Below are 20,096 nucleotides of genomic sequence, written 5' to 3'. Positions count from 1 at the left end.
CGAGCCCCGTTACGTCATTATTATGCGACCGACGCGGAAACGTAAACAGTCGGTTAACCGTATGAATATTTATTTAAGGGAAAAGTACACCTTCTGTTTATTATCGGAGTCTTTTTATTTTTATTTTTTATAAACTAGAAAACCTGCAGATATGACAAGCGACAAAAGTGCACACTGGAAAGATATTTTGAAAAGAAGACTGGCCTCGGTTAAACCTGGTGTGATATCTTATTTATCTAATAAGCTAGTTTGCTAACGTAGTTTCGAGTCATTCATTATTTTCATCATAATCAAGCTAACACTTACCAGCAGGCAAAATCTTATTAAATACATAGTGTATATGTATTATATGTATAAATACACAAATAAACAACTAAATTATCAGCAAACTGTTGAATGTAAAATTACTGGTTCAAGGTTTTAATATTTATTTATTTATTTATTTATTTATTAAGGGCTTTTCTGACTGAAATAAACTTATATTTGACTTTCCATTAAAAAAAATATGGCTTCTAAGTACATGGAAATCACCTACAATTTTTTTAAAAAGCTTAATAGGAACAAATTGGTATATCTCTTTAAATGGGCAGAGCTGGAGTAAATGTAGATGGATAATAATTATGTCAGATCTAGGTAACATGTATAAGAAGCTAATGCGATATCCAGGAGTTACACGCTTTATAAACTTCATAGAGGACAAGACATTTGAAATCGGAAGTCTTTTTTTGTTTGTCTTACAGACAGCAGGAGTGAAGAAGAGAAGAAAGCCGAGGAGACGGAGCTCTTCACTAAATATTATACGGAATGGAAGGGAGGAGGGAGTAAAGACGGGACATTTAAACACATCCCACGCTTCTACTACAGAGTGAGTGTCCTCTTCCGTCCAGTAACACTGGAGTTTAATATGATCCTGATGGTGATCGTGTTGTATTTGGGCCTGGGACAGGCTCCTGGCTTCCTGCGACCCTGTGTAGGAAGCCGTACAGAAGATGGATGTATGTTAGAAAGAGAGCGAGACAGAGCAGCATCTTCAGAAAAATCAGCTTAAAACATTTACTTTAGTTTGTTTCCCCCTAGTTTTACATTTGTTTTTATCTTTTAACATTTTGAGAAATGTTTAACAAGTAATTTGTGTTTTCCCCCCCCTCTGAGCTACAATTCTGTGCTTTACCCAATTTATTACTATTTTATCTTGCATATCTTGGTTATTTTGCAATGTATTTAAAGTTTCCTTCATTATTTTGAATAATACTTTTTTAGAATTTCTAGTACGTTTTTGTATATTCAATTTTCTCTATTTTCTATTGTCGACGCACGTTAATTGTCAGTATGCGTCGACAGCTTCCTGCGGAGGACGAGGTGCTGCTGCAGAAGCTGCGAGAGGAGTCGAGAGCCGTGTTTCTGCAGAGAAAAAGCCGAGAGCTCCTCGACAACGAAGAGTTACAGGTCAGGAAGTGTTCCGTTCCTGTTTTCTCCCGATGTCTTCTTTAAACCGTGCTCCTCTTGGGATGCGCTTGTTTCAGCATAAGCACTTCTAACAGCTTTGCAGTAAGTGTTTTTTTGTTATGTCCTGCTATGCTCCGTTTAATGTCCGTGTGTATTTTTGCCTCACAGAACCTGTGGTTTCTCCTGGATAAACATCAAGTGCCTCCTACGAGCGGTGACGAAGCCATGATCAGCTACGAGAGCTTCCTGAAGGTCGGAGAGAAAGCAGGAGAAAAGTGCAAGTATGTGGACAGAGGAAATGATGGAGCCGTGATGTCCGGTGTGTTTGATGATAATAATAATAAGACTCCGTTCCTCTTCCTCAGACTCTTCTTCACCGCCAGAGTGTACGCCAAGCTGCTTCATAACGACCCGTACGGACGCATCTCCATCATGCAGTTCTTCAATTACGTCATGAGAAAAGGTGAAGGATTATACACTGTCAAATCTGCAGTCAGGGAATGTGTGTGTGTGTACAGGTCAATGAGGTCTCACACACACACACACACACACACACACACAAACATGAAGCTTCAAGGCATAGCGTAATGTGAATAGAGTTTAATATCTGTCCTCTCTCCTCCTCTCCTGTGCTGTTTTGTGGTCAGTGTGGCTTCACCAGACGAGGATCGGTCTGAGTCTGTATGACGTCGCGGGACAGGGATTTCTACGCGAGTCTGTGAGTATCCTCACACGTTTACAGCGCGTATCCCTACAGATCTGCGGATCTCTACAGACCTCGTTGTGAACGACCCAAGCCCCGCCTCCGTCTGCTTCCTATTGGCTAACGAATAGCCACATAAGTGCGAGGTGTGTTTGTGAACCCACGCCGCATAACGGCAGCTCGTGTTATTGTTCTGTTTGTGTTTAGGATTTGGAGAACTACATCCTGGAGCTGATCCCCACTCTGCCTCAGCTGGACGGCTTGGAGAAGTCCTTCTACTCTTTTTACGTCTGTACTGCCGTGCGCAAGTTCTTCTTCTTCCTCGACCCTCTGCGTACAGGTTCGTCCATCTGCCTCAGCGTCAATCCAGTCTCTCATTCACGCCTTACTGTTTAGGGCTGATTTATTTTTAAATCCCTTTTTTTTTTTTTTTTTAAAGTGTAAGATAGTGGGCGGAGTCGATGGAAATGAATTTCTCATGTTCAGTGTGCTTTATTAATCCTGCGAGGTACTAGACACACGCAAAAACCTTGTTCACGTATTGTGTTCTACGTATACGTTACGTGTGATGAAGTCACCCAGGACACGCCCACTTCTTCCGTTTACGATTGACCCTCTTGCGCAAGCAAATGAACACACGTTGTTATGGGATCTTATCGATTAAAACAGATTAATCTGTTACAGTGAGAGTTTCCCTGTTTATCCCGAAATACACAGAACCTATTATAAAATCTTATTCTGTTTTTCAGGTAAAATTAAAATTCAGGACATCCTGGCTTGCAGTTTTCTGGACGATCTGCTTGAGGTAATGAAGATTTTATTCGTGAAGACAGAAGCTCTGAGCGCACGTGTTAAACGTTATGAATTTTATCACGATCCGTGTGCGTTCATCTGCAGCTCAGAGACGAGGAACTTTCCAAAGAGAGTCAGGAGTCCAACTGGTTCTCGGCTCCATCTGCACTCCGGGTTTATGGTAAAAAAATTAATATTCATACTTTTATAATAATTATCCTGACACGGTTTAGTTTTTGTTTTTTTAAAAATTGTGTTTAATGGTGTGTGTGTGTAGGTCAGTACCTGAACCTGGATAAGGATCATAACGGGATGCTGAGTAAAGAGGAACTGTCTCGTTACGGCACGGGAACCTTAACCAGCGTTTTCCTGGACCGTGTTTATCAGGAGTGTCTCACCTACGACGGGGAAATGGTAGACACACACACACACATTCAATATCACAGCTCTTGGGTTCCTTTGAACAATATTTGCACAATATTTACTTTGTGTCAGTGAATAATTTTTATTTTCATCGTGTGTGTAAAGTGATATTGTGTGTGTGTGTGTGTGTGTGTGTGTGTGTGTGTGTTTCAGGACTATAAGACGTACCTGGACTTTGTCCTGGCTCTGGAGAACAGAAAGGAACCGGCAGCTCTGCAGTACATCTTCAAGCTGCTGGACATGGAGAACAAGGGCTACCTCAACGTCTTCACTCTCAACTACTTCTTCAGGGTCAGATCAAGATTTGAGTTTATTTACCGAGAGGAAACGCACTCTGCTCTCTTCTTTATTTCACTCTAACACACTTCAGCTCTAAGGCTGTGTCCCAAACGTTAGGGTTTGTTAGAAGAAGGGTTCTTAGTGGAAGTCGTTATAGCACTGTAATGTAACTGTGGGTCATGACTGTGTGTGTGTGTGTGTGTGTAGGCCATTCAGGAGCAGATGAAAATCCATGGACAGGAGCCCGTGTCTTTTCAGGATGTCAAGGTATGTGACCTTTGACCTCATTGTTTGATCATCTAACCAGTTTCTCTTGAGCTGATAAAGTAACATAAAGGATAACTTAAATGGAAATTAAGTGTACAGAGAGTGTGTGTGTTACACAGTACTGCTGCAGCCTGTGTTAATGCCTGAGATGTGTGTGTGCTTGTACAGGACGAGATCTTCGACATGGTGAAGCCCAGAGACCCGTATAAGCTCACGCTGCAGGATCTGGTGAACAGTGGTCAGGGCGACACGGTCACCAGCATCCTCATCGACCTCAACGGCTTCTGGACGTACGAGAACCGAGAGGTGCTGGTCACCACCGACGAGAGCAGCTCCGCCGACATGGACGACACGTGACTACGTCAAACCCTGCGCAAACCAGAACCCGGAGATGCCTAGATGCAGTCTGGGTGTGTAGGTTTAACCAATATTAGTGTCAGTGCTAGAATTATTGGCACCCTTGGTACCGATGGGTTGTGGTTACTTAGTTAGAGACTGACAATAAGAGGAAAACTCTAAACCTTTTAATTGAAATACAATTAATCTAGGGGGGGGAAAAAACCTGTATAACTATTATATTTATATATATTTACCCATCTTTAGTAACTAAGGGTGCTAATAAATCTGGTAGAAGATATATACAGTTCAGTTTAGCACATTTTTAATTTAAACATTTATTACACAAGATGACGGTTCAAGAGTTTATTAAAGAAAGTCACATCATTATGTACATTTTTTTTTTAAACAAGCTAAATTATATTAAAAAGTTAAAGAGCATTTAAAGGAACTGTACATAAATAAATTATACAGTTTTTTTTTAAAAGCATCTCAGTTTTACATCCTGAACACCCCCCCCCACACACACACACACGTGAAATGAATTTGTGAATTATTAATGAGAAAAAAATATAAATAATTCCCTAGTGTAATGATGATTTAGAAATGATTCACACAAATGGTTATTTTGCTCCCAGTCTTCAGGAGTTCTTCTAGAAGTTTCTATTAAGGCTGAATTGTTTTATCTGGTTTTTTTTTGTTTTTTTTTTTGCAAATAAACCTTAAGAGCAGAACCATGTATGATAATTGTCTAACCTGGTCATTATTACATCACAGTATTTCACTTTATCACACGATAGCGACATCAAACTCACATTAAACTCCACTTTTCAGTCTTTATAAACAGTGTTCAAATCAAATCAAGTTCAGCTGTGAGATCAGACAGATTATTCTCTCTTATGGGACAATAATTAGAATGAAAAAAAAATTGTTTACCAACTCAGGATTGTATCCTGCATGAAAGAAATGTTGTTTATAAATAAAAAAAAATAATTAAATAGAATTTTTTTTATTTTTTATAGTTACATTGAATGTCGTGGAACGTCCGTTAAAGCAGTCAGTTCCTGTTCTCACTTACATTACAGCAGCTCTAAACACTCCTTCCCTCACCAGCCCTCTCTTTATTCTCTCTCTTCAAGTTAACAAGACGGAAAAGAATAAAAACGCGGCTTGTTACGCACGTTACCGAGAAACCGCAAAGAAGCGTAAACTCCTCCGTCCTGAAGATGTCGGAAAAGTTCAAGTTGGCTGAACTGAACCGGATCGGATCGGCAGTGAACGGATCGGTTTTGTTTTGTATGATATAATTATGCACTGAAGATTGTGTATCGTGTCTCACGCCTCTGAACATAAGTGTAAAATCACAACACTTGGGTTTTTCAGGTATTAATGCACTTATCGTATACATGTCCATACACACACATACATTTACACAGAGATGTAGAAATGAATATTTAAGGAGTTTCCTTGGTTAAATATAGTATTATTTAAAGAAATGAGTCAGTGATGTCACTCAGTCCTACAGCGAGAGAGAGAGAGATAGAGAGAGAGTAATGTAGAGAAAAGGCACTCGATCATGATGATGACTCCTGCTCCACTTCGAAGCTCATGTTGACGAAGGAACTCGCTCCTTCAGGCTGCTCCATGGTTGGATTCTGTTCTTTGTCACGGTGCTGATTGTCGAAACGCCGCTGGGCTTCTTCAGAAAGACGATCTTCCTCATCAGCCTCTTCCTCCTGAGGACGCAACACAGAGGTCAATCAGGCCAAAGTGATTTCTAAACTGTCAGAAGATCTGTCTAAATGTATACACACACTACCTCTTTCTTTATCCTGTAGTACTCATCGATTGCGTACTGATACTTGGGCGTGGTGATGCCCAACAGTGACGCCATTTTCTCTCCCAGATAATCACACACTGAAACCAAAAAACAATCATCATCATCATCATCAACACACACACAGTCAAACGTTACACCTGAAATGGGGGTTATGACATGATGTGGTCGTCATAGCAATAAAGAAACTCACGTCTGGAATCACATTTATAAAAATCGGTGCAAATTATAGAATGGAGAAAAATAAATCCAGGCAGTTCAAGGTTCATTCTGACTCCGAGATCAGTTCTGTTTTTTTTTTTTTTTTTGCAATGCATTATTGTTTAAAACTTTACTTTTTTCCTTTATTGTGCACTTTTTTTTTCTCTCTAATATTTATGCATGTTTTAGACAGAAAACGCTACCTCTCGTCTTACACACCGAGCCCGGGCGATACATCGTTTGTTAATCATGCTCGTGATACGTGCTACTGATGTCTCGGAAGCTGTGACTCCATAACCTTCCACGATAAAATCAGAGCTTTTCATATTCGGTTGAATTACAAAAATATTAAAATCACAGTCTTGAATTTATTTCTCGGTTCCGATCGACTGCAGTACCGGAGAACGACATAAAATACAAAATTCTGTATATATGTTTAGGTATTATATGTGCATGTAAATGTTCTATCCAGAAAGCGCTGGAGTTTTCCCGCCTCCGCAGTGAGAAGTGTTGTTACCTGAGATGGTGTTCGTGGCCACTCTCCACATGTGGAACCAGAAATACGGACCCCACGACAATTTCGACTAGAAATACAAAGACACGGTGAGCCAATGGATCTTAGTTAGGAAACTTATTGAGATGATTCTCTCTCTCTCACACACACACACCGGATCGATGGTGCTCATGACGGTCTGTTTGCGCCGCTTCTCTTCCTCTTCCTCATCCTCCTCGTCTGTGCTGAACTCCTCCATCGTCTCACCGCTGGCAAAGTAAATGGTTCTGCGTGGGACCTTCTGCTTCTTCGCTGTGTCGCCGAGCTCCACGCTCTCAAAGTCCTTCACCACACTGGAGCTCTGGAACATCATCATCACATTGAGAGATTCATATTTATTATTATTTCAAAGCTCCAGCACAAATTCTCTATTATTATAACGAAACACTTCTTTTTTTCTCTCTCTCTCTTTTCAGGAGTCAGGAATATGCGATGGTGAAATAATGACAAAAGAGATAATGTTTTCATTTTTAAATATAAATGATATCAGATGCTTCATGAACAGTGTGTGTGTTGTCTGAGTCTAGACGAACACTACAGAAAATTTTGTGTTAATATTTCTACAACTAAAAGGGTTTTACAGAAACATTTATAAATCATTACATACTAAATGATTTACGCCATCATCAGCCCGGGACAACAGGGTCAAACTGAATCGTAAAACACCTCAGGACTCGTTTATAAACCGGTTTATAGTGTTTACATTCTGTATTTACACAAAGAAAAGAAAAAAGTTGACTTCAACACGATGACAAACAGAAACGCGACCTGTTTCACTGCAACGAGATGAATACAAGTTTATTATTATTATTTTTACATGCAGATGTGTTTATATGAGGGGGGAAAAAAAGATCATTTCAAACTAAATATAATTGCGTTTTATAAATACATAAATATATAAACCTCACAGAACCTGAAGAATTAAGAATCACGGGCTTTAACGTAAACATTTAATAACAGAGATAATTTAAGGCGTGTGAGTCAGTAATAAAACACGGCTAACTTCCTTAGCAACAGCTAACGAGACGGATAACTTTTACTTTACCACACAAACCCACGAATTGTGTATTAAAGGAAGCTAACAGACTTTTAAGACGTAAGTACTATATTTAAACTAGTCCACCTACTTTCTCAGGTTCCATAGTTTGTCCCAGAGACACGTTAGCGTTTGTAAGATACAGTGACAGCTCCGCCATTTTCTTTTTTTCCTTTTTTGTTTTGATGCTCAATGTGACGCTTTATTATTTTGTCCCCACCCGTTTTTCCAACCGGCAACTTCCGCCATCTTTTTCTTCTTCGTTGGATTTTAGTCACTAATTTAAAGCACTAGCGCCCTCTTTTGATCGTTGACGAAAACAAACACTTTGAGCACGATGGAGTTAAGGCCAGAGTTATTTTTTTATCCGCTTTATTATATTATATCGTATTACAGAGTTATGTATAATTTACAAAAAAATAATAATAAAAAAAAGTAGAAATAATATTTCCTCTTTCTGCTGTTAAAACATTTGAGATAGTCATGCAATTATACACGCACTTATATTATATGACCTTGTGGCTTTCATATATCAGCTAAAGTGAATTTATTGCTTGTCAGCTTTAGGTGTTTGTTTATATATATATATATATATATATATATATATATATATATATATATATATATATATATATATATATATATATATATATTTCCCTACATGTCACGTAAGATTAAAATAAATCAGGATAACATCAAATATCCCAAGCTTAAACTCTGGGTTCAGAATATATTATTTATTATGGCTCCTCGTTCTGCGGCTGCTTGAAATGAGATACATTCCTCGAAAATAACTGAAAACTCCTAAAATTACGAGTAAGTGTACAAATAGATGTTTAGTCTGTGTATACACGTTGGAGTTGAGGGTTATTTTCACGGCGCACATGGAAACCTGGCTCCATTCTCTCTTTATAGGCTTTTACGCCATGTTTAGTGCGCTTTATATGAATCCAATATGAATGATTTGGGATTGACCCAGGTAGGAGGAAATGCTCTAGCTATAAAATATAACTGCTTTCACACTCTGAAACACATTTGATGAGACTTGTCCTTGACGGTGTTTTGCGACCTCTAGCGGTCAATCGTTGAATAGCAAAAACAGCGCCACTCCGGACGATACCGTTTACAAAGAAAGGGGTTTCTTTAACAAGCAACAAAGAAATAATACATTATTATCATAAAAAAAATGACATGTTATATCTTTTAAGAATTACGTGCATGTTGGTGTTGTGTATTTATAAAAGAGAGGAGGTATAAAACATGAAGCTGCCGCGGTGTGGTCACCCCCCTATAAGAACAGAGATGGTATGTACCCGGTAGTGTTGAAAGCTGAGCAGCTCGGTGCAGTTTGTTGTTGTTAGGGGAATTTTTGTGTAGCAGTAATTCTCTCCTCTCCGCCGCTTCCGGTGTAACGGTTAGATAAGGAGTTCGGTTTCCTCCATCTTTATTATTTTCATTTGTAGTGAACCGGTAGGTTATTTCCCTCCTCGTCCTCCCGCCATGGCTCTGCGCGGCAGCGTCGGGGCCTCGGCGTTACCCAGCGAGCTAATCGTTCACATCTTCTCGTTCCTGTCGGAGCGGGACAAGCTGCGGGCCTCGGCCGTGTGCACGCGCTGGAGGGAGTGTCTGTTTTATCCCGCACTGTGGAGCGAGCTCAAACTGCGCTTCGGTACCGGGATCGGAACCGGATCAGGACCGGGACAAGGATCGGGATCAGGATCCGGACCGGAAGAGGACACCCCGAGGCTCCAGTTCCTCATGCGACGGTTCGGCTCGTTCGTGCGCGAGCTGCAGCTGGAGTTCGGCCCGTTGGACGCGTGCGGAGAAGAACCGCAGAGTCACGAGCGCTGGAGAACCGCAACGCTCACCTACCTGCAGCACGCGCTGTGTGTGTTCAGCAACCTGAGGAACAACAGGTACATCAAAGAAATAATAATAATAATAATAATAATGTTTTCTGAGGATTTAATAAGAGAATATTAATAGCAACAATAATAAATTAATATATTTTAATTGTGTAGAAATAGCAGACTGGAGAGATAAATATAAGTTAATAAATAAAGTAATGAATTAATAATAGGTTTTAATTTTAGAAATATCATTTACAGAAGTGACATGCTTAATATTAATAAAAATAACTATATATTTTCATGTAAATAGCATTATTACTATTATTATTATTATTATTATTATTATTATTATTAATAATGATGATGATGATGATTATGATTATTATTTGCTTTGGAGTAATGGATGTGCATGTGAAACAGGTGTGAAAGAATAATGATATAAAATAAATACATTAGAAGGATCATTTTGACCCAGTGTTATTTACAGGTATGACCTCAGCAGTACTTTTTCTAATTAAAATATGTTCATGTATTCATAATAACTCATTAATATTTCATCGGTACAGTCGGCAGAATTAAATGTCAATACATGCCAAGTGTTATAATGTTTATATAATTTTGAATCCCTTGTTTTAATTCCTTTTTTTTTTTTTTTTTTTTGGTCTGTATATATAATTTTTGATTTTAAATCCAGTAGAATGAGAGAATGAAAATAAATACGGAGCATGTCTGAGTGAACTGAGGGGGAAAAAGATCCATACGGCCGCTTTAAGATGATTGCTTCATTTAACCTCCGAGCGATTAAAGTGGATTAAACACCAGTCTTTTGGTTTTTATGAGACACTTGTTTGTCTTATTATAACGAGTGACTGTTCTTAAAGTGAATTATCTGTAAATGGAGAACTTCGTGTCTTTGTAGCGTGTAAACATCATCATCGTCATCATCAGTTATGGTGCGCTAAAAAAAGAAAAGATTCAATAAATAAACTCTTGCAAAGTATAACCTGCTGCTGTTATTAATTGAACATGATGGACTTGTGTTCTTGAACATGATGATGATGATGATGATGATGATTATGATGATCCAGGCGTGGCTCAGTGTTTAATCTTGTTCTGTTAAACAGTTCGGTGTTTAACACACCTGACTTAACTCTTTAAATCCTAAATAAGTAGGATCTGAGCATTCCTGAAGCAGCATTCCGTTTAACCATTCACCACCCGATGATGTCATCAGTCTGCGCCGCTGCTGGAACGTTCTCTTCAGTCGTGATCGTTTAAGACCGAATGAGCCTCTTGGTGTTTTTGTATTTAGAGGTGGTAGAACCTTGGCTTTGTGTTGGTGTGAGAAATCTCTGATTAAAGTCTGAGCGCGTGAACGCTGCTGCTGCGACGCTCAACCGAAATCCCTCGACAGGACGACTGAGACCTTAGGCTACAGACAGGAAACGTGGGATTTAAAAGAGGAGAGGATTGTCGAATTATAGCAGCTGTGACGTGATGTCGCATACTCGTCATGAGAGTAAAAAGGGGCGTGGCCTGCGGAGAGAATTCTAGCTTCCCATATCCTACTACTGTTATACCGAGGGGCTGTTTGTGTATTTTCATCTGCATGAGGTGATTTCCGGATGATTGACGGTGTGAGCAGGACGTAGTAATTCTCTTTAATCGCAGGTCTATCATTAGAGGATCTTCCTCGTGTAATCTGACTCGGAGACGCATGCCATCTCTCCCACACACACACACACACACACACACACACACACACACACACACACACACACACACACACACACACACACAGCGCGCTGCTACAGTGTTGTGGAGACTGAAGCAGCAGCAGAGGAGAAAGCTGACGTGTCCCGTCTCCTCAGAGTGACGTGTTAAAGCTCAGAGCAGACGTGTGCACGCTGTGGAGCTGATCTTTAACCAGGTTTCTGGATTTTACTGCTCCTGAAAAGCTCTGTGTTTCATTATTGCACACCGCCACGCTCAGCAGTCCGTGTTATTCCTGTATGTTCACACAAAAGGCCATGGTGTGTGTGTGTGTGTGTGTGTGTGTGTGTGTGTGTGGATGAGGAGTAGTAGGTTTCTAACGCTCAGTGTGACGTCATCTATTTTGGCACAGTCCTGTTGTAATGCTAGGAGATGTAGTAAAAGGGTAATATCCTGTGGTTGTGTGCAGGAACCTGCAGAAGCTCAGTTTGTACGGAGACACCTTCGTTCTTCAGGACGAGGTTCAGCAGGACGGCTCTTACCTCAGCCAGGTCGACCGAGGAGGCAAGAAGATCAAAGAGTAAGTCCTCCTCGAGATACGCACCAACACCAGCCCCCAACACACCAACACAGTCTAAAGACAGTGAAGCTGAAGTGTTTCCTCAGAGTGATTAGAGAACTCATGGATCCTGTTTCTTCTGATGTAGACAAACACAACAGCACGTAATATATTTGTCTCAAAAACTGAACTTGTGATCATTTAATTTTTTTGAATCATGTCTTCTCCTGAATGTGGAAAAATGAACCCAGATGTCCTCTTAAAAAATAAATAAATAAATAATTCCCTTCAAAATGCCATTTCCCAAATAGTAATAATTTTATTGAACTGGATAACGCTGCGTCACGTTTTTTATTAAAGCAGGACTTCTAGACGTTAGTTTTCGTATGTAGCCTGCTGAAGTGCCTGGTTAAGCTTTGAGAGTGGCGCACACTGATGACATCACGTAGCAACGACGATGTGCTCTTGGCGTTGAATTTCACATCAAACATTCAGCAGAGTTCGTATCAGCTGATGTCCAGTTAAAAAAGGAAAAAGAAACCAAGCTGTAATGTGTAGAGTTTTTATTCTACACGCTGTGAAGAAGAGCTTCAGGGAGTGAACATGAACTTCCTCAGCTCCTTATTCTTAATGATTATTCAACAATTATACAATTTCCTCTCTCTTTCTCTATCAGGATGCAGCAGCTTTTTAAGGATTTCCTGTCGAACACGAGACAGTTGAAGTGGCTCTCCTGTTCCTTCATGCCGGGCGTTTTAACCCCGCGCTCTCTGTCCTCGCTGTCCAACCTGAGTACTGAGACCCTGCATCACCTGAGTCTCCTGGACCACCAGACCTCCAGCCTGCTGCTCTCCTCAGAGCTGCAGCGTCTCTCCAACCTGCGCTCGCTCTCCATCGACTACTGCACCTTTTCCTCCTCCATGTGCCAGCTGTTAGCCGACCCCAACCGAGCGCCGCTGTTGCGTTTATCTCTGCTGCTCAACGGCACCGCCCTGGAGGCCGACTCTCTTGACTGCACCGCGTCCGATTCGGACCTGACGGCTCTGACGAGGCGAAACGCAGACCTGCGCGTGTTCCTGATGGCGCTGGATGTGTGTGACGAAGTGCTGGAGAGGGTCCTGAAGCCCAGCCTGCCTCTGGAGCGGATCCACGTGGACAGTTACATCGCGCCGCTCAGAGACACCTTCCTCGAGCGCGTCTCACTCCAGTACCACAAAACCCTCACGCATTTCGTCCTGACGAGAGACGACGGACGATTCCCCGACCTCAGCGGAAACCGGAACGAGGACCCACTGGTGCTGCTGGCGTGGCGTTGTGTTCATCTCTCTGTGCTCGTCATCCACGGTGAGTACACGCCTCTCGTTTCTTCTCGACTACCCCTCACGTGTAGAACTTATTACCCCACGGTGCTGCCGAATTCTTTGCGGTTTCTCGTCGTTGTTGTTGTTTTTTTTTTTTTTTTAAATTCTCATTAACTTCGAAAGAGAAAGAAAGGAAGGGGGGGGGGATAAATAAATAGAAGCTTGGAATAGGAACCGGGAGTCTTTGTAGGGAAATATTATAAATAACAGTTTTAGTAGGTGTGGTATAGGTTTAGTATGTTTTTGTGAATGGTTTATTACAAGGAAAAAAAAAAATCTAAAATATTAAAACCTACACCGTTTAAACCTCACCAGGTTACACGCTGTGGTCTCACAACCTGGTGGCCATCTCTCGGCTGCGTGGCTCGAGTCTGCGCGTCCTGGACGTTTTGGAGGAGGGCATCGACTTCGACCCGGACCAGGCCCTGTTCTCTACGGGCGACCCGGTGCAGACGCTGGTGAAGGAGGTGTCGCAGGGTCTGGGCCGCGCCTGGCACCCGTCCATCGCCACAGAGAACAGCGCCATCATCAGCGACCCCATGCTGCACTTCCACCGTGAGATGCAGAGCTTCAGCGAGAACGTCTAGAGTCTCTCTCTCTCTCTCTCTCTCTCTCCTTTTTTTTTTTTTTTTTTTTTTCTTCTTCTAGTGTGTGTCGATTTGTTCTGCTGATCACACCCACTGCGAGGTCCTCTACACTCTTCTACGTGCTCGTTTACAGATGCGCGCCCACACACACACACACACACGTTCGTGTAGCGTGCACGTGTATGTACGAGCTACACTTCCCTTTTTTTTTTTTTTTTTTCTTTCTTCTTTTCCCCCTCTTCTGTTTCTGTATGTACCGCTGCTCTCACCTCCACTATGAGGCAGTGAACGTGTCAAGTTTTATTTAATCCTTTCCTGCTTTTACGTTCACTTCTCTCTCTGTCTTTTCTTTCCCTCGCAGTGGGACTTAACGCTCTGTATTTGTACGTAATATGCCAGTTACATCTTTTTATTTCTTTTTATTTCCTGTGTGAATGAATCCTCTGTATTTCCTCTGTATGTGCCGTGTTTAACCAGTATTATTAGTGCTTATATATTTATATCGGTCTATATATCCTGCTTACGGATAGCCGCCTATAAGTTGGTAGCTCGCTGATGAATGGATGCTAGAGAGGGGCTTTATTATTATTATTATTATTATTATTATTATTATTATTATTACTTAACTGCTTCGTTCATAAAATCTCAATCTGGAGTTACCTCAGACTATCAGCTCCATCACGATCAGGCGAGACGAGTCTTCCAGCTGAGCGTGAGAAGCTGAGAGATGATTGGCTGGAACCTGGCAGCCTTCCACTTTGTTCATCAGTTCCTGTTGGTTAGATTTCTTGGTGGTGGTGATGATGATGATGAAGGTGGTGGTGTGTTTTTGTTTTGGAAGTGTACACTTTGGCTGAGCGTTTCCGATTATAGACGCTTCACGTAGAGTCCTTTAGCACAATATCGGGACTCTTGCTCTGTCTCAGGTAGGAGAACGGAGATGATGATGATGATGATGATGATGATGATGATGATGATTATTTCAGTTACTTTCAATCGTTCTAGTCGGTTTGTTTTTAATTGGATTCTCCTCCCGAGATCTCAGGTCACAGGATCTCAGGATCTCGATACTTTTTCCTCTTTGGGCTGAGCTGTTTGTTGTTTGAGCTCTTCCAGTCTACACACGCTGTTTGTCTGTTGTTTTTTTATTTTTTTTTATTTTATATATACATATATATTTTTATGAGCTTTTCCTCTTTGCTATTTTAAAGCTCGTACAGGGAAATGGGGGGGGGAAACAGGAAAACATCCTGCTTTGCGTTTAGTGTTCAAACGTGGACGTTGAACTCTTCCCAAAAGGTGCACTTTTTGAAAGTTTGGAACGAAAGGTCTAGACCGACGTCGTACGTGAAAGATGGACGTGTTTGACCGTGCGCTGACGAGATCTCGTGCTCTCCACGGGCAGCTCAGATGGACGCAAAGCCAACACGTTTGGGGGGGGGGAAACGGCTGTCCGTACGAATCGTGCTGCCAAAAATGTTTAAGCGATAACGATATCGCGTGATGGAAATATCATGACGCGTCGTATAATCGGTTATCGGCACACACCTAGACGAAGAAGCCATGCAGGAAAAACTCTTCTTTTTTTTTTTTTTTATATTTTGTTATAGTGATCGCAGTGTCTCGAGTGTGTAAGGCAGAATATCAGCCAAAACAAGGCAAATCGCGCAGTGAGCCGCATCAAGCACGTGCGTGCGTGTGTGTGTGTTTTTGGTTGCGCTTTGATGAGTGTGCATGAGAACGTGTGAGGAGGAACCGTTTTAAAACCCTGCATGCCAATTAGTGCGTGTTTACCTTTCTATTTTAGTATCATACCAAAAACCTAGAGAAGTGTTCTATATTTGTACATTTATTTTTTTTCTTTCCTTTTTTTTTCCGTCTTCTTTCTTTCGTCGTTGTCATACGAGTCCGAGGGAGAAGAATGCTGAAAGCGCTAAGGCGTCTGTGCCGTGCCTAAATCCAGACTAGCTATCACGCTTGTGTTCGTGTGTAACGTGTTACTGACCTAGCGTATTTAAAGCATCTATGGTGTGTGTGTGTGTGTGTGTGTGTGTGTGTGTGTGTGTGTGTGTGTGTGTGTGTGTGTGTGTGTGTGTGTGTCGGAGCAGGAGGAGCGAACCACTTTTTCTCAGCGGTGAACAGGAAACAGCCGTTCTCAGGGTGTGTGTGGGCAAAAGCGCAGGTTCAGCTCAGGCCTCTTTAACCGAGCCGATTCATCACGGCTCACGATATCCTCACGATATCACGTTAAGAAACTCTTTTAAGTGCGTCTCGTTCAGCCCGAAAAAGGACAAGACGGCCGTCCTCATGTTAATCAGATGGAGTCTGTAATTTGAAGATCTCCGTGGTGGTGATGTCATGAGCAGATGGGTAAGCTCTGCTAAAATTAAATGCGGAGAGGAGAATGTATCATGATGTATCGTTGCATCGATTTATCGGCGTCTACCTACGCAAAAAAAAAAAAAAAAAAAAAAACGACAAGAAAAGTGAGTCACTGGAATTTCATTTTGTCGGCTGCCAAAGATCTGAGAGACGCCTCGGCTCGGTTCTCGAATGATTATTTCCCGCCGCTCCGGGGCTTCGACTGCGGCGTGTTGGGGTACCGCAGCTGTGCTGTGGCGTTATTATTCCGGGTTAACACCAGTAGATCTCTCGTATATAAATGCACCTGTTTTCACTGTGAAGAGCGAATGTACTTTAACCCGAGGTCTTTCTATCAGACCTGCTATAAGCTGCTATGAGACGTGTAAGGAACATTCCACTGGGGAGTCGAAAAAAAAAAAAAAAAAAACACGGCCAAAATGTCTGCATGAAATACAGATACCTTCCTTCGTTTTTCTTTTTTTTTTTTCCTTTTCTTTTTTTCTTTTCTTTTTTTTCTTTTTGAATAATTTTATTTCCTCCCTTTGCTTTTATTTGTGTTTGTTTTTTCCTGATTCGGATCCGAGAGTCAGCAGGCGATTGGGATCTAACATATACAGTAACGGTGCCTCCGTTTTTGCTACGTGGAAAGGAGATTTGTTTTCTTCCTAGAGCAGTTAATGGATCTTTTTCATTTCACTCGCATGTGCTTGGGTGCGTAGTGACCTCACACCAGTCAGTGAGACAAGAACGATATATAACGATTAGGGATGGGGGGGACCCTCTGTAACGGCTCTCGGCTGGTTTAACATTTCAACCACATCAAAACAAACTATGCAAGTGGAAATGCGTACGATCCGTGCGAAGCAGACGATCCAGTGGCTCTTAACCATTTTTTTCTTTCTGTCACTTAAACGGAAACGTCACTCGCAATTACACTTGGCCTTATTCTTCTTCTTCTTCTTCTTCGTCTTCTTCTTAATATTATGACTATTATTATTGTTTTAAGATCTCGATTCTTCGGAAGCCGACTCCGTTCCGTGGGTTCAGACGTGGTCTCTGTGAGACTGGCCAGCAGGCCCCAGTTATTAATACGTGGTACGAATGTTGTGCATTTGTTTAAAATCAGGATAGTCTGCAATAACGCAGTGGCCATCAGTGGGGCGTGTGCAGTGCTAAGACCGCACTGCACTGCTTATAAACGTCACGGCGAGGTAAAATCACGCGGATAGGTGTCGGGCGTGTGCAGTTTTAGACTTTATATCGCAATATTTCTGACTAATCTACAAAGAAAAACTTCTTTTTTTTCCCCCCATTTGATCAAAAATATGAAACAAGAAGCAACTTTTATGCCAGTCTTAAGTGTTAACGTTAGGGGCGGAGCTTCAGTTCAATTTGATCATCCAATCACAGACAAGGTCATGTTAGATCGCTAGCTTTTGTTTTCGTTTCCTCAGCGTAAAAAGTAAGACAGAGCTTACTTTATGGCGCAGTACAATAATTTATAGCATTGTTAGCTAGTGTTACTGTCATCTCTGTTGCTGTAGAGCTCAGATATTGCATAGCTAGCTAAAATTTACATAAACTATTTTTATTGTAATATAAAACTGGTATATGCGCTGTCTAGCAAGTTAGCTAATGTTAATTAGGCTGTTTATTGTGTAGAAACCAGTAGACTTTTCTTTTTTTTTTTTTTTTTTTTTTTTTTTTTTTTTTTTTTTCCTCTAGAAAGCTAATAACTATGAGCTAAATTACCTAGCTTGTGTTAGGTGAACTGTCATATTGTGTAATTGCAATCTGTAAATTATGCTAAAGCACTACGTCAAAGAAATGCAAAATTATGCGATTGGTTGATCAGTAAGCTCTGCTCTTGTCGACTGAGAAACATTGGCACGGTGAGGACATTTCAAAACTTTATCTCTCATTTTGAGTATTGCGATATAACGCTAATCGACACACGCCTCATGGGTATGTGTGTGTGTATATATAAATATATATTTCACAATATGTACCTCAATGCCACATCTAATATAAATCTGTGTGTCCGGGTTCTGTTTATGAACATGGAGAACGTTTATAAGCGTCGTTTTTGTTTTTGCAACAAAAAAATAATGTAAGAAAAACTGGTTTTACCATCTTAAAGAAGTGTAATATTTGGGCAGGTGTGTTGTGTCTGCTCTTTTGTCTCCAGTGAGCACATAGCATTGGATTTTATATGTACATCTCCAAACAGGAAGTCCTCTGGCACACGGGGTGAACATGCCAGGCAGTGAGGGATTTTAATCGTGTACAGAAAGAGATCTGAGATCTGTTTCACCGTAAAAAGGAAGGAAAAAAACCTACGATCCAAACAAACCGTAACAGACGTGTTGGAGAAAACCAGCATGATTGTTGATTTGAATCAATGTGGAATGAATGCAATTTCTTTTAATCGGTAAATAAAAGTGATTAAAAAAGAGACCTGCCTCTGTAGTTTATTTATTTATTTATTTATTTATTTAGATTTGATATTTTGATATGAACATTAACCTTTTGACACGTAACAATATGGTAAATTCCTGAAAGAGTTTTCAGTGTGTTCTTCAAACTAACATTTCTCAAACATTTAAATACCATAGTTTTCACATACACTGGTTTATATCACAACCATGTGGGAACCACACTTTGATTTATTTACAGCTTATAATCACTTCAAAGATTTTAAAGTGACTCGTCTACACCTGTGCTTGCTGAATGAACTAAATTACATAAGTCCCGCCCCTTGGGAAAAAAAGAGCCAATCGCAGAGCTGGAAAAGACGTCCGCAGACAACACTGACCTATCATATTTTTTACCTTGACGCGCGCGCTTATACAAAGATATAGCGCCTTGCTCCGTTAGTGAGTGAAAAACGCGCATGCGTAGTAGCAAAACCATTCTTTAAAATACGTTTTTTGGGGCGTTATTGCGGTCCAAGGCCACCCGTTTCTGTCAGATTTTAACAGCTATTTCAGTTCCGTGTTAGAAACGACGTCTTGTGGATCAGTTTATGATGTACACCTGCCGCCGTATTTAAATAGATATGAGCCTGGTTTATGTTGCCGACTGCTCGCGAGCGTCGCCAAGATGGCCGCCGAGCGGAAAGAATTTACTAGAAGGACCTGGTTTTGGTGAAATTGTTTAAAGTCCATCATGACACAACTGCTAAATTAACTCCAGAATAATGGAGTAAATGCAGTAGTAACAGTTTCATGAGCCACAACATGACCGACTTTAAACTGTGTAACTGTGGATAGGCTACTGTCATTTTTATATACAGGTTACGTATACATTAAACTTTATAGTTTAAATAATTTATTTCAATTACATAACAATATAATGACCATTCTGTAATTCGTTTCATAATAATCACTTGAAATAAAGCGATTCCAGAACAAAATCCATACATAATATCGGCCTTTTAGTTGTCATGTTGTTTTCAGCTCTCTATGAGCTTTCCTTTTATGGAGGTTTGTGGGTGTGGCTAAGTGTAAATCACCTGTGCCTTGAAGGTATGGTAATTTGCAGCTGATTGGCATTCATTATAGAGTATATTTAAAAATCATAATCGAAATATATAGTTTATTATTATTATTATTTTATTTTTTTTTAAAAGCATAATTAAAAGCTATAGAGTATATTCTAATTATGCTATATTCCTTATATTTACTATAAGTGTGTACTGAGTTAGAAAAATCCTGTATACTTGTGTAAGTTAGAGATACCTCTATGGTGTGGGGTTTCTGTGCCTAAGGGATCTATGGTTTGGGGGCC

General features: G+C 40.7%; 3 protein-coding genes across 4 annotated transcripts; 2 read left to right on the top strand and 1 right to left on the bottom strand.

Annotated features, from left to right (window-relative positions):
* The first annotated feature begins 30 nt into the window (after nt 1–30).
* Nucleotides 31–4,956, top strand: ppp2r3c (protein phosphatase 2, regulatory subunit B'', gamma). 2 transcript variants are annotated; one of them, XM_017475994.3, is made up of 13 exons: nt 31–218; nt 741–865; nt 1,342–1,446; nt 1,615–1,727; nt 1,812–1,909; nt 2,094–2,164; nt 2,357–2,489; nt 2,899–2,954; nt 3,047–3,122; nt 3,219–3,355; nt 3,518–3,655; nt 3,851–3,910; nt 4,079–4,956. In XM_017475994.3, exons 1-13 carry the CDS (start codon nt 152–154, stop codon nt 4,265–4,267), a joined length of 1,368 nt encoding a protein of 455 aa, XP_017331483.1. In that variant the 5' UTR covers nt 31–151; the 3' UTR covers nt 4,268–4,956. The 2 variants fall into 2 exon arrangements, with proteins under 2 accessions (XP_017331483.1, XP_053538459.1); XM_053682484.1 differs by having other exon boundaries at nt 215–218; nt 1,329–1,446.
* fam177a1 (family with sequence similarity 177 member A1) lies at nt 4,598–8,122 on the bottom strand. The gene is made up of 5 exons (XM_017475999.2): nt 7,965–8,122; nt 6,953–7,138; nt 6,802–6,868; nt 6,066–6,163; nt 4,598–5,982 (listed from the first exon to the last, which is right to left on the bottom strand). The coding sequence occupies exons 1-5, from the start codon at nt 8,031–8,033 to the stop codon at nt 5,821–5,823; spliced, it is 582 nt and encodes a 193-aa protein (XP_017331488.1). The 5' UTR covers nt 8,034–8,122; the 3' UTR covers nt 4,598–5,820.
* A 484-nt stretch (nt 8,123–8,606) lies between these two features.
* Nucleotides 8,607–18,762, top strand: LOC108269879 (F-box only protein 33). The gene is made up of 4 exons (XM_017475993.3): nt 8,607–9,789; nt 11,906–12,016; nt 12,672–13,339; nt 13,672–18,762. Exons 1-4 carry the CDS (start codon nt 9,374–9,376, stop codon nt 13,941–13,943), a joined length of 1,467 nt encoding a protein of 488 aa, XP_017331482.1. The 5' UTR covers nt 8,607–9,373; the 3' UTR covers nt 13,944–18,762.
* Nucleotides 18,763–20,096: the final 1,334 nt, after the last annotated feature.

This window comes from Ictalurus punctatus, chromosome 9 (assembly GCF_001660625.3).
Source record: "Ictalurus punctatus breed USDA103 chromosome 9, Coco_2.0, whole genome shotgun sequence".
Classification (NCBI taxonomy): domain Eukaryota; kingdom Metazoa; phylum Chordata; class Actinopteri; order Siluriformes; family Ictaluridae; genus Ictalurus; species Ictalurus punctatus.
Note: the sequence above shows the minus strand (reverse complement) of the source record. Positions and strands in the feature narration are given on the sequence as shown.

Coding starts and splice junctions, on each gene's coding strand:
- ppp2r3c (XM_017475994.3), top strand. CDS start 152: ATGACAAGCGACAAAAGTGCACACTGGAAAGATATTTTGAAAAGAAGA. Junction 866..1,341: donor TCCCACGCTTCTACTACAGA/GTGAGTGTCCTC, acceptor ATGCGTCGACAG/CTTCCTGCGGAGGACGAGGT. Junction 3,123..3,218: donor ATCTGCACTCCGGGTTTATG/GTAAAAAAATTA, acceptor GTGTGTGTGTAG/GTCAGTACCTGAACCTGGAT.
- fam177a1 (XM_017475999.2), bottom strand. CDS start 8,033: ATGGCGGAGCTGTCACTGTATCTTACAAACGCTAACGTGTCTCTGGGA. Junction 7,139..7,964: donor AAACTATGGAACCTGAGAAA/GTAGGTGGACTA, acceptor ATGATGTTCCAG/AGCTCCAGTGTGGTGAAGGA. Junction 6,869..6,952: donor TCATGAGCACCATCGATCCG/GTGTGTGTGTGT, acceptor TTGTATTTCTAG/TCGAAATTGTCGTGGGGTCC.
- LOC108269879 (XM_017475993.3), top strand. CDS start 9,374: ATGGCTCTGCGCGGCAGCGTCGGGGCCTCGGCGTTACCCAGCGAGCTA. Junction 9,790..11,905: donor AGCAACCTGAGGAACAACAG/GTACATCAAAGA, acceptor GGTTGTGTGCAG/GAACCTGCAGAAGCTCAGTT. Junction 13,340..13,671: donor CTCTGTGCTCGTCATCCACG/GTGAGTACACGC, acceptor AAACCTCACCAG/GTTACACGCTGTGGTCTCAC.